This window comes from Chinchilla lanigera, unplaced genomic scaffold, assembly GCF_000276665.1.
Source record: "Chinchilla lanigera isolate Chin_1 unplaced genomic scaffold, ChiLan1.0 scaffold00174, whole genome shotgun sequence".
Classification (NCBI taxonomy): domain Eukaryota; kingdom Metazoa; phylum Chordata; class Mammalia; order Rodentia; family Chinchillidae; genus Chinchilla; species Chinchilla lanigera.
The window spans coordinates 1,053,388-1,071,770 of record NW_004955575.1 but is presented as its reverse complement, the minus strand read 5'-3'; the positions used below and the strand labels follow the sequence as shown (position 1 = coordinate 1,071,770).

At 42.2% G+C, this 18,383-nt stretch overlaps 1 protein-coding gene across 6 annotated transcripts in view; it reads left to right on the top strand.

Moving 5' to 3' along the window:
* Mrps27 (mitochondrial ribosomal protein S27) overlaps positions 1-18,383 on the top strand; it is an 88,607-nt gene that overhangs the window by 55,153 nt on the left and 15,071 nt on the right. For all 6 annotated transcript variants that reach the window (XM_005413936.2, XM_013509608.1, XM_013509607.1 and 3 more), the window contains one exon: positions 15,294-15,408. In XM_005413936.2, coding sequence (XP_005413993.1) covers positions 15,294-15,408 — 115 coding nt within the window. The remainder of the gene's footprint in view (positions 1-15,293; positions 15,409-18,383) is intronic.

The following is an 18,383-nucleotide window of genomic DNA, read 5'->3' as shown; positions in this document are numbered from 1 at the left end:
CCTTTTTTCCTCAGACAAAAGAGATAATATTAAAGTTTAGAGACTGTAGTATAACAGTACTTCTCACTAACACTTACCATGCAGTCCATCTACTGGGATCTTAATACATGTGCATTCTGTGGTCATAAGTAACTTTAGGTTGTCCTGTATGTAATTTCTGTCATTTTAACAAAATATTAATTTTGTCTTGCTTAATTTAAGAAGTTTTCACTTGTGATCCCAGCATTCTGAGAGGCTGAGGCAAGAGGATCGAAAGTTCAAGCCCAGCTTGGGGCAACTTAGCAAGACCTTGTCTCAAAATAAAAGTATGAAAAGAGCTGGAGAAGTAGCCTTAATGTGAAGGCCTTGGGTTCCATCCCCAGTGCTAGAGGGGGGAAAAAAGAGAACAGTTATTTGTCCTTTGTATACAAAGGGTAATGCAGTACATTGGGGTGTTTTACTTTCTTTGTCATTACTTAGTGCTGTTACACAGTCTGTTGACCTGTTCATAGATACACCATGCAGCTCGTAGAGGTCTTCTGCTTAAACTTGGCAGGCTGAACCTATGCTTGTCTGTATTCCCTACCCAAACCTCTGTAAATGTGAAAGTAGAGTAGCAAGGGGAAAAAAAATCTAAGAAACTCAAGAGGACAGGAGAAGAGACTACAGCAAAAACTGCAAAGCAGGTGGACAAAAGTAAAGGAGCTGCTTAGCAGGAAAAGAAAGCCAGAACATGCCAGCGGGAACAGAAGCCCAGAGACAAGGGCGGTGTGCACCATGGCAGCCCAGAAAGGTTTGGAAAAGCAGTATCATGATGAGGGTGGGAAGTCTGCTCATGAGCATGAAATGCCCAGACTGTTTCTCTCCAACCCTGGCAGATGACGGCTAGAGAGAGACTGAGCCACGAGGACTCTAAAGTTGGGCATATGAGGCTTGTTAGGCCTTTTGGCAAGTCAGGTGGAGGAATCCTGTGGAAAAACTGACCAGCCCAGAGAAAAGACCAAGGGTTCCTTGAGGGTCATCCAGCAAAATACCACTGCCAGGCTGCCTTGACAAAGGAATGAAACAAAAAGCTAAGGCCTTGGCTGTATCCTGCATGCCTTCTGCATGAACGTTCTGCCTCACCAGGAGCCTTTCTGGTATTCAGAGCGACCCATCTTTTATAAAGTGGTCTGTTTCAAATTCTATAGGGAAAGCCACCTGTGTTGGTCTCCTTGCAGGCTCTTCGGCTAGGTTTTTATTTCCTTCAATTTCAGTGTCCTACTCTAAAAGTGGGGAGGGGCTTAGAATAATGCCTGGCAGGTAGTAAGTGCCTGGTACGCTGGAGTGAATAATGTTGTATATTGTCATCTCCATCTCATTCTCAGTCACAGTTAAATATATTGCATAAAATGGAGCAAGGCAAAGGAAGCTGTCCTTCAGTATGTTTTTTTTTTTAAGATGTAAATGCTCAGGAAAAAAGTAAGCCCTTTTGTGTGCTGCATCTTTTTATAAGTATTTATATATAATTCCCAGAAATACATGTAGTATAAATATTGCTAATAAATTTGACTTTCTTATGATTGCGTGGGATTGTAGAAAACCCTAGAAAGGATCAAATTCTGTGGTCACCATAGCAACCACTCACCCTGTCTTTCATTTTTTGAACCTGTCTTAACAGTGCATTCTAAAGCACGGTTATTAGTGGTTATTTGTCGCCATAATAGTTTTCAGCATGAGAAAAACCGTCTTTTTCATGGATCGTCCATTAACTCAGTGGCTGTCTGCTCTTGTATGGCTGCTGTCAGCGCTATGTCCTTGTCATCTGAAAGAGCTGATGGCCCACTTGAGTTGGGAGCAGGAACAGGAGCTTTCAGCCCTGAACTGTTTTCAGGTTGCCACTGGTAGGTAAGTGTCTTTTGAGTAGTTTGGTTTATCTTCTTGGGCATCTACTTGCCTTAGTTGTCTACTCCGTCTGGAGACTGGTGGGCCCTGAGCTGCCAGGGGCTCCGGTGGTAAACTCTGTTGTGTTGTTCTGCCTGGGGAAACTAGGTTAAGGGCAGAAGAATGCTAATGGGAACATTGTCTCCTTACTAGGCCTGTCTTCCTGTCACTGCCTTCTTCCTGGTCCTGTCTGTGTCATACATAAGATCAAAAACCTGCTATCAGCCATTGCCCTGGCTGGCACACTCCTGCCTTGCTTGGCCTTGAGCCTTTGTGATTGTAAAAAAACTCTTTGTTCTCCACTCTGCTTTGGCTTCCGCCTTCTCATTTGAGAAGTCCAGGAGAAGTGAGGGAACGGACTCTTCGTCTTCCTACAGATCTAGTCCTGAGTACTTTGTGCCTTTCACTTCAGCTGATCACAGGTGTTTGCTACCTACGTGTGCCTGACACCATGCAGGTCACCTGCTGTATGGATGCAAATGGTCCTAGGAGGGCACATTTAACTTTGTGGCCTTGGAATGTGGCTGCTATCCACAGCCCTTCCAGGTGGTCTAGAAGTACCATGTGCCAAGCATTGAGCTCAGCACTTTATGTGTTTTATTTCCTTCATCCTCATTTAATCCAGAGTTAAACCATATCAGTTAGATACAACTGTGGTCTTCATTTTACAGTTTAAGATCCCAAGCCAGCTTCCTGAGGTTATAGAGTAGGCACAGGTTCTGTCTAGTGCCAAATCTTGTGTCTTAACTACCTCTCTGCTGCTAGGGACAGTTATGCCACAGGCCCTAGTGCTATGGTTTGAATGTGTGTTCCCCAGAGGTCCATGTGCAGAAGCTTGGTCCCCAGGGTGGCCTTGTGTTATAGACCTTTAAGAGAGGGGCCTGGCGAGAGGTCTTAGGTCAGTGGGACCTTCAAAAGGAGTTGTGGGGCTGGTGTCATAGCTCAGTGGTAGTATGCATGCTTTGTGTGTAAAAGGCCTCAGGTTCAATCCCTGGCACTCCAGAAAAAGGTGGGGGAGTGGGTAAGACCTAGGTCAATTCTCCAGTTCCTCCTTCTCCCTCCGCCTCTGCCCTTCCCTCCATCTGGATACATGAGCACTTTGCACCAGCGTGTACTCCCACCGTGTTGTGCTGCCATCACCAGAGGCCCAAACCAACCCCAATCTTGGACCTGAACCTCCATAAAGCTATGGGCCAGAATAAGCCTTCCTTTACTTCTGCTTTGTTACAATAAAGGAACACTGACTAATACACTTAAGCTTAGAAAAGAAGCAGATAAGCCGTACCAGACATAATGCTATCAAGTGCTTAATCAAGCAGACTACCATAATAATAATATTGCTTGTATGTGTGAATATTTCTACTCTGCTTGGTTCCAAAAAGAGCTAAGAGCTGTCAAAACAGTGTCCTAGTTCTCATTTGATTTTCATAGTAACCCAGTGTCTTGGTTACTTTTCTCTCATTGCTGAGACAAAATACCCAATGCCCAAATTAAAGAGGGAAAGGTTCATTTAGCTCACAGTTTGTGGAGGTTTCAGTCCATACTCAGTTGGCTCCAAGTCAGGGTGGCTCATGGCAGAAGGGTGACAGTTCATGGTGGTGGAAGACAGCAAAAGCAGCAAGAGCAAAAGGGAGGAGCAGCAGAGAACAAACCTCTTTCCCTCCCTTACACTGTATGCAAGCCACCCACCCCAGGGCCGGTGTAGCGCTCATACCCGTAACCCCAGCATTGGACCCTGAATCAATCACAGACTCAAGAAGCCCACCACATTACTGCATGAGGCTTTAGGGGGACATCCAGACACAATCCGTAACATCCAGGAGTCAAGGCATTATCCCTTCTATTTTATAAATGACAAATGATTCTCAAGATAAATGACTTGGCCAGGTTGGTGAGTGAGTGAGTCGGGCATGGTTCTTATGAAACACAGAGCAGCCCACCTGGGATGTCAAGAAAGTCCTGCTGGCAGTGCCAGTTGGTCCCACAGGCATATAACCCCTGAGCCCTACCTCAGGTCTGAACAAACAGTAATTTTGTTGCATCTGTCCCTACCCTCCTGCCCCAGGAGAAGCACACATTACTGTGGTTTGGTTCCATTCCCTATCAGACAGGCCCTTGAATGCAAAGGTAAACGTTACATATACCTTAAAGCACTCAGCACAGGGCACATCACTGGGTAGGAAAGGGTAGAGACTTACATGAAATTGATGGTGCCTGCTCCTCTGCTCTGGAAAGTGAAAGGAGAGCCCAGCTCTACTGATATCTGTGACGCTGGATATCTTAGATGTAGGGAGAGAAAATAAATAAAAAGGAGTACTGGGAAAAGCGGGGAAGGCTAGACTCATTTTTTTACTGGGAACTGATTTTTTAAAACATTGTACCTGAACGTTTTGAAACAAATTAATGTTACATAAATGAAGAATTGTCTGTGATGCTTCCAGAGTGACCTTCTAAGTTTGTAGATGCTCAAAAACTGCTTGTTTGATCATTCAGATCTAATCGCATTGCAGGTAGAGTACATTTCTTTATCTTTGCGACTTGGTGCCCAGCACAGACGACCCATTAGAGGTTGACAATAGGTGCAGAGCAGAGCGGAAAAGCCCTCACCAAAGCCGCGCTTAGTTGCTAAGTAACCCACATAGGTATAGAAGTTGTTCAACCTTCAGCTCTTCCTTAAGCTAAGTCTGTGTTTTAAAAAAGAAAAAGACAGGCAAAAACTCTCCCACTTTTGTTTTTATTTTGTGCATGAAATGAATGAGGGAAAACTTTGCCCATTCACTGAGGGCTCTTTCATTATAACAGGCAGGTTCATGTGGACAGCCATGCTGCCTACTGCACTTCAAGTTCCACTTCACATACACACGTAAGGCACCGCTGCACCCCTCCCTGCGCAGTGTGTTGTCCAGTGTGTGAGCTGTCCTCGTGGCTTCTCACCCTTCCCACCGCATGTGGCCTGTTTTGACACAAGAGTGATAGGCCCAGCCTTCTTAGGGTGCAGAAGATGCCTCTCTGTGTCTGCGGCTCACAGTGGCAAAGAATAGACAATTCTGCAATGATATTTTGTCTACCTGGTGTTTGAATGTCAGGAAGCCTGTCTGGAATCTACTAAACTGTGACCCATCAAAGCCTTTTTAAAAAATTAAATTAAATTAAAATAAAATAAGAGGCAACGGTGAATCAGGGAAGAAAATTGTTTTTACCCTGGAGCTCTCTCTTCTTTCCCTATGACTCATGCTCAGAGAAGCGGAAGGCTTTGGAAAGCTGCCTGCAGTCACACTAAGGCGACTCTCCTGGCACTTTCCGACATTGTTTCAATTTTCTCAGGCAATAAAATGATGTTTTTCAAATTGCCCACTCCTCCTTTCTGGGCCAACCGGAGAGCTTTTGTTTTGCTGAAGCCTGGTGTTTTTATGGAAGATTTGCCAGCCAGAATAGATGAACTCAGCTTTGTATTTGGTTTATTACTGAAGAACTAGCCCCTCCCTATTCAAAATGTCTAACCATTCTTTCTTATGATTGTTATACTACTAAAAGGAATTGTCTCTGGCCCTTAGCCTTTACAAAATGAAATTTACATTTGGTCATTCTTAATCATTTCTTACCTTTTTCCCCTCTTTGGATTTTTTTGAGACAGGGTTCTGTTTTGTAGTTCAGACTGGGTTTCAACTTACTGTGTATCCCAGGCTGGCCTTGAACTCACAGTGGTCCTCCAGCCTCAGCCTCCTGAGTGCTGGGTTTACAGGTATGAACCTCCACACCCACCCTATACTATGTTTATATAATTTGAAATATTTGGTTTTTAAAAGAGGTTGGGTTAGGGGGAAGAGGCTAGCTAGAGTTGAATAGAGGAGCTGTCTACTGAAGGTCACCAGCCTGAGTTTTACTATTTGCTAACACAAGAAAGATCAGTCATTGTGTTAATCAGCTTTCTGTCACTAGCAAATATGTGTGATAATCAATTTATAATGAGAAAAACTTTACTTTGGCTTGTAATTTTGGAGGTTCCAGGCCTTGGCTGGATAGACTCATTGTTTTTAGGCCTGTGGCCAGGCTGCTGATGACCAAGGAAACATGGGGTAGAACAGAACAACTCACCTCATGGATAGGGGTAGGGAAGTGAAAGCAAGCATGGAGGGCACTTAGATCCCACAGTCCTTCAAGGATGTGACCCCGTCACTACCGAAGAACCACCCATGAGGCCCCTCCTCTGGAAGGCTCAGCACCTCCCAGAATGGCCTCCCTGGGGAACAAGCCGCAGCTCGTGGGCCTTCAGGGGACATTTAAGGTGCAAACTAGCAGCCACCTTGATTTTCTTCTCTCTTATCATCTATAAATAAGGTTTTTTTAATGGTAAATCTTAATCCTCAAAATTCCTTCCTTTCTAAACTACAGATGATGACTATTTTCTTTTATGGTTCTAGAAACTAGTGATTTTTTAATATCCCTATATCCATCCCATTCCTTCTGTTTTAAAAGGTTCAATCATTTCTGCTCTAGGAATCGGAAAATAACAGAGGTTTGATACCAAAAACAAGTTACAGTGGTAACCTTTCGGATGATTTTGATTTCACTGATTTTTTTTTTTTTTTTACTTTCAGAGTGAGGAAAAATTGTTTAACAGTGTAACAAATAATAATTTGTGTTATGTAGGAGAATTACTTTGGATTACTGAGCAAGAATGAAGTATTCATTTGACTAGAAAATGCTTTATTAATAGAGGAATCAATTACCTACAAAACTTGATCTTCAGATAAAGTGTATTTAGGGAGCCAGGTGCAGGGGCACACGCCTGTAATCCCAGCCACTCAGGAGGCTGAGGGGTGAGGGTCCGAAATTCACGGCCAGCCTGGGCAGCTTAGCAAGACCCTGTCTCAAAAAGGGCTGAGAATATAACTTTAGTAGAGCACTTGCTTAGCATGCACGAGGCCCTGGGTTCAATCTCTAGCACTGCAAAAAATTAATAATAATAAATTAAAAGGTACTTTAGAGACCTTGAGTTTAACTTTCTTGATATCATTTTTAGCTTGAAATTTCAGATGCCCACATGCACGCTCTGCAGTCCCCATAGTAACCTTGTTAGCCTCCCACATTGGAAAGCATGATGTTTACATGGACAGCAGGGCTTGGTGGAGTAGAGTGGAATTAGCTGAGGACTGAGTGGTAGCTTCTTTATCTGTGAGTCATTTTCATTTATATTTGTCACTGCTAGTTTTTTGTTTAATAGAAACTTCTAAATAGCTGATGCTTTCACGGATGGATATAGTCTTACTCTTTACTCTGGGAAGAGTTTCAGGGGACTGGGCTAGTCTAGACTTCAAGTATATTGTCTTTGGCCCATATAGCTCATATACAGTAATATGTTTTCATACACAGTATAGCTAAGCCACTTTTCTTGATCATAACACAAGCAGCTTTGCACCGATAGCCTTAAAAAATTCCTGCATTTATATTAACTGCCAAGCCCCTGTAGACATTCAAATTTGTGATCCAGATAATCCTACCTCTTTATTTTACAGTTGATAGAAACCAAAACCCTAAAGGATCAAATGACTTTTTAAAGTTAAACAGTAGTTTAGGGCAATTTCAGAACTGTTTCATGGCCTGAGTAATTTTTTTCCTGGATTCTTCCTCTAAGTTTGGAAGCAATATTGTTGATTTTTCACTGTCAGGGACTGCTGTGAAACTACAGGGATGCTTCCTAAAGATGTTCTACAAATAAAAGAATTGAAAGGCAATGGTGGAATAGTATGTGATCTAATTTAGTTCCTGTTAGTAGTTGTTCTTGGTTAAATCATTTCATCTCACAGGACATCAGGATTACTCACATAAAGCAAAAAAGTTAGACAAAACAATTTCACATCATCTAGTATAGGGTTTGGTATATAGTAAGCTCAATAAATAGCTCAGTGAACAATGGATATTGACGGTCTCTACCAACACTAAATGAACGACTCTCTAATTATATATAAACCTTTTTTTCTCCCTCCTACCCCCAGTTTTACTTGGTCTAGATCACTTTCAAAGTCTTGCAGTACTGAAGAGTATAAATCTCAGTGGTGGTGAACCTTTTAGAGCTTTCAGTGATACAGACAGCCTGCTGTAGCACACATGCCATAGGTTCGCCATCACTGGCTAAGATTTCTTTTTCCTTAAGACCTTGTTAGAATTCTGTGAATCCACGTTCTGCATCTTCTGTCCTCATCTTGTTAGTTTGACTTTCCTACCAGCTTGTTTGTTCCCTAAATTATCAAATAGCAGAAAATACATGTCATGCTTTTGTGTGTTGTGGCACCAAGACAGGAGGAGGAAGAGGTGAGGAGTAGGCAGGTGGCTTTTCACTTGACCACATATTAGTCTGTTTCCTCGGCCATCATCTTGGATTTCCTCCTGCCATGTACCAAAAAGGCAGTAAGTAGTTCCTCTTTACTTCAGTTCTGTTTATAGGCACGAGGATACTTCACAACCGGAAGTGGATTACTGTTTCAAATGTAAATAATATTCATGAATTTCAACATACATTATTGACATTTATAAATCTTAATGGACCCACCTATCGTTGCATAATAATCAAGAACCTGCAGTTGCTTGATACATTGATGGTTGACCTGTCTGCTGCCTTTTAAGAGCTTAAAGGCTTATTTAATAGGGAAGTCAGTAGAGTTACAGAAATAGTAACTAGCTCTGAACTTGGGTTACATAACTAGAAGTAAATCCAATCTTATTTTTGCTAGAAATGAAAAATTCCCTAGGGATTCAACATTTTCATGTATTAGGGAATCAGAATGTTTTGAACGCTGAGATGCTTTTCTTATTTAAAAATAAATAAATTAATTATGATTCTTAAGAAATCCATATTAGTACTGAGCTCCACTTCCTTCAGAAATACCCCTAAAGAAATCTGTAATATCACCCCCAAACACATATAAATCTGTTCAGCACCAGTTTAATTCTCTGCTTTTACCCTGGTCTACTTCTCCGTGGTCTGCTAATTTCTTTTGTGGCAGACCTAACCCTGACTACTTCACTCAGTCTAGAATACTCCACAAGTACTTTTTATTTGTATCCTATTCCTTCTTTTTCTTTCTGTTTTCTTTCTAATTTCCCCTTCCTCAGGATTATCCAGATGTACCAGTGATTAATTAATTTGCGTGATTTTGCTTAGTCATAATATTATTCATGATTTTGCCTTAGTTTTGTCTACAGTTCTCAGCCAAAGTTTTAGAATGCATCAGGAAATGTTTGTATCTTTTTAAAACTAGCCTATTCATTGCCCATAGGTTTTCTACTCAAAACCAAAAATATTTCTCTTATCTCTGCCCAAACTAAGCTAGTTCCCACAGCTTTCTATGTTTTTATAAACAGGGCTCCTTCCAAGATCCAGTCTTTCTCAACTTCCTGCTGTTCCTAACCAAAGGCTCTCTCCCCATCACCCCACCGTGGTCCTCCATGCAAGCTGCCTGTCGTGAAGCTCACCTGAGAACTAGTGCCTGTACAGCTTTGGGGTGGCCAGCAAAGTCCCACCAGGGCTTCTGTATGCTGTTTCCCTGGTGACCAGTCGGTGACCACAAAGATAGCCATTTCTGCTTATAGGACTGTGGGGAGGCGGGCATCTCAGCGGTCACTGTAAATACTCTGTTCTTCTCCCTGTTTCCATACACATTGCCTTCTGGAGGCTGATAGAATAGTGGTCCAGGTCAGATTGAACAACTGGCTTCATTTTGATTGGTTCCTTTATATATTATGAAAGAAAAAGACAACAGCAGAGCAGGAAATCCATCTGATAGGTAATTTTTTATATGTCAGAAAAGGAGAGACATCACCTTTAGGCTAGAGTTAGGGGAAATTTGTAGAGCCACAGGGATAGAATGTGCATCACTGTGCCTGGCATAACAGAGCTATTCGATAAATACTCATACCATGATTAAGATACGTATTTCCTGCATTAGCAGAGGTAGATCTAGCAGTGTAGCAGCCAAGTGAGAGAGAGGAGGAAAGCTTGGCACCATATATCCTACTTGTGATTGCTTTCTGTTGCATGAAATACATGGAAAATAGTATTTCTCCTGGAGTTGTTTCTAGTGTGACATATTATACTAGTGTACTTCCAAGTGAGATGCCAGTGGCCTCATTTTTAAGCCCTGGGTCTGACAAAGTCAGATTTTGACTTTGATATCTAATGAGCTCCTCTGTTATCCATCCTCATTTGGAAAAATGTGTTATGCTGCATTTATTTAGCACTTCACATTTGCAAAATTCTACACCTGTGTTTTTCTCTTCCAGAAATCCACTTATTTATCACTCTTTTTAGGATGACAGACAAGGATACCAGAAGGTTTAAGGACTGGGGGTAGAACTCAAAGAAAACTACTTGCAAACTGGGTTTTTCCTTTTCAAATTCTCTTTGGAAATTGGCAGAATATAAATTGGGGGGGGGCAACAGATACAAATTGTGGCTCTTCTTCTTCTAAAGTTTATTCACTCTGAGTCTGGAAAGGGACCCAAGGAAGTTATCTACATAAAGTGTGCTTAAATTGGCTGGCAAACCGTGAGGACTTGACTACTAAGGGGACATTTGGGAATTTTTAGGGTGGAAGAATTCTTCTTGTGTCTTCATTGTGGCAGCATCTGTCTATGCAAGGGGATACATTTGCCAAAACGTGTACCACTGTAAACTGAATTTCATTGTCTGTACATTATGACTCTGTTAACATAACTATAAAAAAAAGGAAATTTTAAAGGAAGACTTTTTCATCTACATTGTAAGATAGATAATAAATTTATTGGAAATATTCAAACTTAAACTGAATGATCTTAGGTGGAGGTGGGGGAAGTCTTTGCATTTAGTGCATTTATCTCCTGCAGGCTCTAAATATGTCTATTGAAATTAAAGTTAACTTAAATTTCTCTTTAAGAATATGAATCAGAGGGACTGGGGATTTAGCTCAGCGGCAAAAGCTCCTGCCTGGCAAGTGCAAGGTCGTGAGTTTGGTTCCCGGTACCGGAGAAAAACCAAAAAAAAAAAAAAAAGAATATGAATCAGGGATCTTACACAACAAAATGTTTAATCTATAATACCAGTGTTTTGTGGGGGCAAATAATAATTGTTCTGAGACTAACAATTCTGAAAACAGTTTCCACCAGGATGAAAAAGAAAGTAATTATCCTTTTAATTATCTTATTAGAACACAAAAGTATATGACAGCAATTGAATTAGGTTCTGGTTTAGTTACACAACACTCTCGCTCTTTGGTTCAATGATGAGTTCAGTCCTTCTGATAACTGCAAACTTTGCCTCACTGATAAGATTCAGTCCACACTGAAAGCTTTGGAGCCAGCTGCACTGACTTTTTGGCAACCCTTCCTTCCCCGCGTTTCCTTCTCCACAGCCACCGGGCTCTGTGGCTGCGGCTCCCATCTGGAAGCCAGTTGCCACAGGCTACAGAACTCACTAGGGAAGAGGGAAGGCTGCTGTGCATGGTGAAGCATGGTGGCACTCATAATCAGATAAACAGCGTGGAAAGCTTGCTCATCCGTGTGGAAGAGCAGTGTTGCAGCTAAGTGGTGAGGCTGATGACATTTATACAGGAGGTCTGCCTAGCCTGGAGCGTTTTTATTTGTGCTGCTAAAAGAGCTAAAGAGCATTGCCACTTTTGCCATTCAACAGTAACAAAACCTTTAGTTGAATCCCACTGAAACACAACTATCCCACTTTTTTTTAATGAAATGATGAATTTGAACAGGATGCTTCTCAGTTCCTGCCATTAGAGTGGCCATGACTTGGCCTCCTAGCAAGATCTGTCTTCACCTGCAAACCTCCCTTCACACTGGGGACAGAGATCCCTTCTGCCATAGGTACCAACTTTTAGCACCAGAGCTAGCTCTTGCGAGCACACTCTTCCCTCTGTCCTCTTCTGGCCCTCCTTCCTCCAAGAAACACACAAATCCTTACACTTGCAAGTTCACTCACATTTTACAAGCTGGAACCTCAGTGTCTCTTGCCCTCATGAACACAGCACTGTTGAGATTACTAGGGTTGCGTTTGTTTATCTTTTCCATACTTACATGGTTTGCCTGTCTTGGCAGCCCGCTGGCCTAGGCAATAATAAAGCTTCTGTTGAGGTGAGCAAACAGCTGATGGCATGGGGCGCAGAGGGGACTCCTGCAGTGGCTGTCAGTAATCTGCCAGACTGGTGGTCAGAGCAGGCCAGAACAAAAGCCAGTCTGTTTGCAGGCAAATTGGGAGATCAATGTGTTAGTTGTGTTCCTCTCTCTTTGCCTTTCTCCTGACTGAAAAGGAGCGTGCTGTGCTGGCCAGCGGTCCACAGAATCATCCTGCCAACCCCCATTCCCCAGCTTTACCTGCCTGTCGTGTTACTGATGGGAATTCTGGAAAGGGCCCATGTTTATCTATCTGAACTGCTTACAGTCATTGACTGAGGGATTTTGTTTGCACTCACTATTCAAAGTTGGGCCTTTACTTGCACCATGTTTTGACTTGTTTATGTTCCATGCGGCTGCTCACATAAGTTGTGTACTCATTTATCTTCTAACACCGATGGGGACCTAGGAAAAACGTCACTGCTGCCTGGCCGGGAAATGCAAGAATTCCACTTTGGCTAGCACATTTCATAATATATGTATTTTTCCTAAAGTGATACAATGTTGATACTTGAAAATATCCTAGACATCTGTTCTATACATGGATCATCTAGTCTTAGAGAGTAGAGGTCATACCAACAGTAGCTGTACCTGACCCATCCTGGGACACACAATGGACTTATTAAAGACCTCCTATCTCTGTGAGTCTATTGACAAACCTCACAGAGGTGCTGCTGTGCAGGGATGATCATGTTAAATGTGGAAGGTCTTGAGTAACTTTCACATGTTATTCTTCATAGTCTTTTTAGACTGCTGACCATGAATAAGAGAGAAGGTGTTTGGCTACATATAGTCATAGTCATGGATGTGGTTTCAAACCCATCTACAGAAAAAGTTATAACCTCAGTGGTCACTGGAGAAATCCTAAGTAAATTAGGTTTAAGTGAGAATTAAGTATAACGTAATCTTGAGTAAAGGAGATAGTTGGCATTTCTTATTTGGTTTAGCTTTAAAGTGAAGAACAGACCAAGTGTGATAAGCACTCCAACAAAACCTCTTTAGTATCTCACAGTTCCTTTGGTCCTTGGCCGTGCCACCTCTTTATTATTGTTAAATATGTGTGTGTGTTTATTTGTAATGTGGCAATAAATGTTGCACAAAGGGAATTTACTTTGTGTAATATAGATGTTAACAAAATGTTCAGCACACAATAGTATTTAATACATGTGCAGGTTGAAGCTTTTTTTGAATTTTTTACTGAAAGTGTCATGTCAGACCCTAAGGAATCATGTAGAGCATGCCAGTCCCTGCCCCCCTTAGCCAGGGAGTTTATACCTAATAAGGAAGCATCACTATCACTGAGGTAATACACTGCGATTGCACTTGATGTTCTCTTTTAAAAATAAATGTTGTCTGGGGGACAGCTCCATAGCAGTGTTTGCCAAGCATGCACAAAGCCCTGGACTCACTCCCCAGAACTGCAAAAACAGTTCTTTTAAGATAAAATAACTTCTCATTGGCCATTACACTTCAAGTCTCAGAGTTTCACAGTCACAAGAAGAGGGGCCCAAGTGCCTCAGCTATTGATTTGACAGTGAGAGAAAACATGAAACACTGAGACGAATACTTGGTTTCGTCTCATGCAGAAGATCTCATTAGATCTAGTGTCTAGTGCACCTATCCAATGCCTTTGTCTTTCAGATTTTGAAGGGGTTAATTCTGTACAGAAGATTAGAGTAAAAGAGTAAAAGATTAGAGTAATGTTCCAGGGAAACCTGTGATAATTTTTTAAATGGAGCTGGCCACAGTGGTACACACCCAGAATCCCAGCTACTCAGAAGGATCATAAGTTTGAGACCAGCCTGAGCAACATAGTGAGACCCTGCTTCAGATTTTTTGGTGTGAAAATTAAAAAAAGATGGGGAAATAACTCAGTAGTGGTGGTTATTCCCCTCAATGGGGGCGGTATGTCCCTCTGGGTTCAGTCCCCAGTACCAAAGAGAGGGAGAGGGATAGATGACCCTACACTATGAAACACCTTCACTTTTTATTTTTGCCAAACTTCTCACCAGAGAACCAATAGATAACCTAAGTGAAATACTGTTTCTCACTTGCTCTCCTTTCTCAGCTTTTACTTTGGCACCCATCACAGGGGAAGCTCTCCTGATGGCGGATGGCAGAAATAGCAAGCGGCAGGTTGAATGATGAACCTCTCAAAACCACTGGTATTAGCCTCCATCCTCAACTCATATATGGCACAGAACCCTTTAGTTCCAAGTTCTGTCTTACCTTTTGCTTTTTAAGACAAGACTTTGATTGAACCCAGAAACAGGCCTGTTTCTCGATGGTCAAAGGAAATGTGTGGGCTTCGGCTGACGTGACATGCTGTATAAAGATCATCCTAATCAAAACAGATACAGTAAGAACCATAGAGCCCTCTCCACACACATCCTCCTCACGGCCTGCTTTCCGCTCCAGCTCAGGCTTTTGTCCCAGACCCTGGGGAATAAGGAGAAGCAGCTTCCCACCCCCGCCACCCCCCACCCCCGGCTGTTTGCAGTGTTTATAGACTCTCGGCGAGAGAGGCAGCAGGACTGGTTTGGTGAGGATGCTGTTACTGTACAGTTCTTGTATTGGGCTGTGTGGAACTTTCAGGGCCCTGTGGGGAGCTGTGGGACCCCCGAGGAGACACACTGCGGGAGCAGAATGGAGGAAGTCAGCAGGACTGTGACTTCTGGAGCACATGAGTATGAAATTCTGCTCAACCTTAATTTTGTAAATCCTTTTTCTCTTCTATTTTTTTCTTTTTAACTCAGTAAAGTTAAAGTGTCCTAGTCCTTTAAGTGCCACAAGAGATCAGTAATCCCAAAGCAGATTTCCCTCTAGAATTATTATGCTATCTTATATTTCTAACCTCATCTGTTTTTGTTTAAGAACTTAAATATCAGCTTCAGATTTTCATCTCCCTTCTACTAAAATACTTCCTTACAGTGCCATGGTTAGTATTTTCCCCAAACCATTTTTCATAGATCTCATTAAAACATGTTGAAGCAGGGGGTATTACATAAGGAATAACATTTTTGTAACTTTCTTATTACTTTGCTTTCTCTTTCCATTCAGACTTATATTTAATGAGTTTCAACCTCAACTTTTTATCAACTGTTGACTTTCAGGCTTTGACCACTTTGACTACAGTCAGTAAATACCCAAGGGAAGGACCTGCCGATAGAAGATGGGTTTCATCACGGATGTTTAAGAGATGACACCAGTTTTCTCTCTTGTGCTTTGTTTAGATTTCGACACAGTCCCAACTGCTTGTACCTAAGAGACTGGACTATCCACTCCTGGATCAGGCAGTGTCTAAAATATGGTGCCCAAGACAAAGCCTTATATACCCTTGTCAATAAGGTGAGTAACTATCTTAGTCATTTTCCTCATCACTGGACGAAATACCTGGCACCCACAATGTAGAGAAGTTGATTTCAGTCCCATTTCAGTACTGTCGTTCCTTGTGGGGTCTAGGCTGGAGGAGCGTGGCGGAAGAGCCCGGGCGAAGAAGAGCAGCTCAGGTCATGGCGCCAGGAAACACAGAGCGAAGGGAGGAGATTCATGGGTGGGGTGTACCCTTCCAAGTCACACCCGCCTCCTGAAAGCAAGGCCGCTATTTTGTCCCCATAATCCAGTCACCTTCTGAAGGACCCATCTCTGAGAGCAGGAGGCTCTGAGCAGAATGTAGCTGTAAACTGTAACAGTGGCTTCCTGGCATGCGTCCTGAGCTTAGATAATAGGGTGTTTTTACCTCAGATAGTCTTTTTCAGAATGAGACTGGATATAAATTAATCAACAAATCAAGAATAAAAATTCCCAGAACCGCTGCTTTTCCAAGCAGAATGAGTCAGGAAAGGAGAGGTAAAAGCAAAACATCATCCAATCATGAGAACTCTGCATGTGTGCTCATTTTTTTATTTTTATTTTTTATTTTAATTAAGTGATATTGATCCCTAACCTTTGAGCCTTAAATTTCCTCCATTATTCCCTGTGATAAAGTCTGAGGGTAGGGAGAGATGACTACTTTCGCTGGTATGTGCTTTCTAGAATATTCAGACTTGCTTCATTTTTTAAAGACACAGTTGCTGGGGATATAGCACAGCAGCACAGCGCCTGCCTGGCAAGCACAAGGTCTGAATTCAATTCCTGGTACCAAAAATAAATAAAATAAAACTCTTCCTGGGTGATTCATCCTGTGCCTTTCAAGTCCCCTGATTCTGCCCCTCAAGTCCAAGAGTTACCTATGATTAAGATGTTTCTGTATGTTGCACTCCCCCCTGGGGTTGAGTATTCATTACCTTCATGGTGTGAAAGAAAGCATAAAATAGGCAAAAATTTACAGTGTTATTATTGTGGGTCTCACTGAACCTTAAAAGGGTGAGTTCAAACGGAATACTGATTTGTTTTGTGTCCTCTCTGTGCAGAATAGTTCTCATCCCATGACTTGAGCCCAGTTCAGCCTTGTATACGTTATACGAAGGTTTGTGTGTGAGACATTGGATTAGTTATAGTGGTGAGTGCAAGAATGAGCAATAGCTACTTGTCCTCAGGAAGCAGATAGGGTAATGAGGCAAAGAAGCAAGTTCACTGAGAAGTCTAATATCAACCAAGTGCCATACAAGAACACCAGCAGATAAGGAATTAAGAGAAGAAATCCAGTTGGAAGGAGAGAATCAGAAGATTTATGAGGGGCTGGGGATTTAGCTCAGCAGCATAGCACCTGCCTGGCAAGCACGATGTCATGAGTTCGATTCCCGGTACTGGGAAAAAAATAAAAGGTAAATGAGGTTATCATTTAAGCTGGCCACCAAAAGATGCATGACTGAAAAATAATATGGTTCCCTTTGGCCTAGAGTATGTGGTATACAGGGTCGGGGTTAGGGAGTAGCTCTGTGTCACTGGGTGAGAGAGGAGTAGGAGACTAAGCCAGGTTCTTAGATAAGGATGGTCAAAGTGATGGCCTTGAATCTCAAGAGCGGAAGGGACAGGCCCATTGGAAGACATAAATTAAATCTGGCTCTCTTCGGAGTATGACACAGATTACACTCAAAGAAGACTCCTATGATAACAAAACAGGAAGAGCCTGTGTAGAAAAATAGAACAGAACCTATCTCATTTCTGCTGCTTCTAGAATCTCTTAGTGGAGAGATCAGTGGACGAAAAGTCAGAAGAGCCAGGTTATAATCCCACAGGCTCCACCAGTTGCATAGAACCCTTCAGGAGAATCATTTTCTCCTTCTAGATCTTACTTTTTTGAGTGGGTGTCTGATACAGGACTCTAATTTGAGTGGGTTGTGCTAGACCAGTGATTTCCAACTCTGGCTGCCCATTAGAGTCACCCGAAAAGCTTTCTAAAAATCACATATGCTTATTTCTACCCCTGAAATTCTGAGATTCCAACTGAATTGGTCTGTCTGGCACCCAAGTGTTGCTGTTTCTGTTTTGTTTTGTTATTTAATAAATTCTATGTTTTAGATCAGTTTTAGATTCACAGCAAAACTGAGCAGAAAGTAGAGATTTTCCCTGTGTCCTCTGCTGCAGTACATACATAGCCTCCCCGATAATCAACATGCTGCCCCTAGAGTGGCACAGCTGTTAGAATTGGTGAATTGTATCACCCCAAATCGATAGTTTACCTTGGAGTTCATTCTTGATATTGTACATTTTATAAACATTTATGACAAAATGCTTAATGATATGAATCCACCATGATAGTGCCATATGGATAATTTGCCCTAACATAGTGAAATGTGCAATGCCTCTTTATCCCTCCGAGGTATTTTTATTTTAAGCTCCTAGTTGATTTTGATTTATACTGAGGATTGAGAATCATGGACCAGTTGATTTCTGAGGTCCTTTCTAGCATTAATGATTTATCATCCTAAGATATTTTGAGTTTACCTTGCCCCAGGGATTCGTGCTGATTTGGATGACTGCTTTGAGAAATAATAGATACTGGCCCCTGAGCTACAGCCTTTTGAAGGGTGGCTTTTAAACACTTTTCCACTCAGCATACCTGAGGCATTCCATGCCTGCTGGTGACAGTGAGTCAGTTCCATATTGACTTACAGTTGGGGTCAGGGCTGTATTTGAATGTCTGAAAGGAGTGGGTGCAATTGGAGCAAATCCTTCAGGTACTTCTGGTAGCTGGTGAGGGAGGAGCAGAGCAGCGTGGGACATGGTGGTCTATTCTCCTGAGGTACAGATGTGAAACAGAAATGTGCCACAATCCAGGTCCCTGGGAGTCAGACTTAAGTGTGCATGAAAATCATGTAAGAAGTTCATTGAAACTTCAAGTTTCTGTGTCAGATTCCCAGAGATCTGATTCTGTGGCT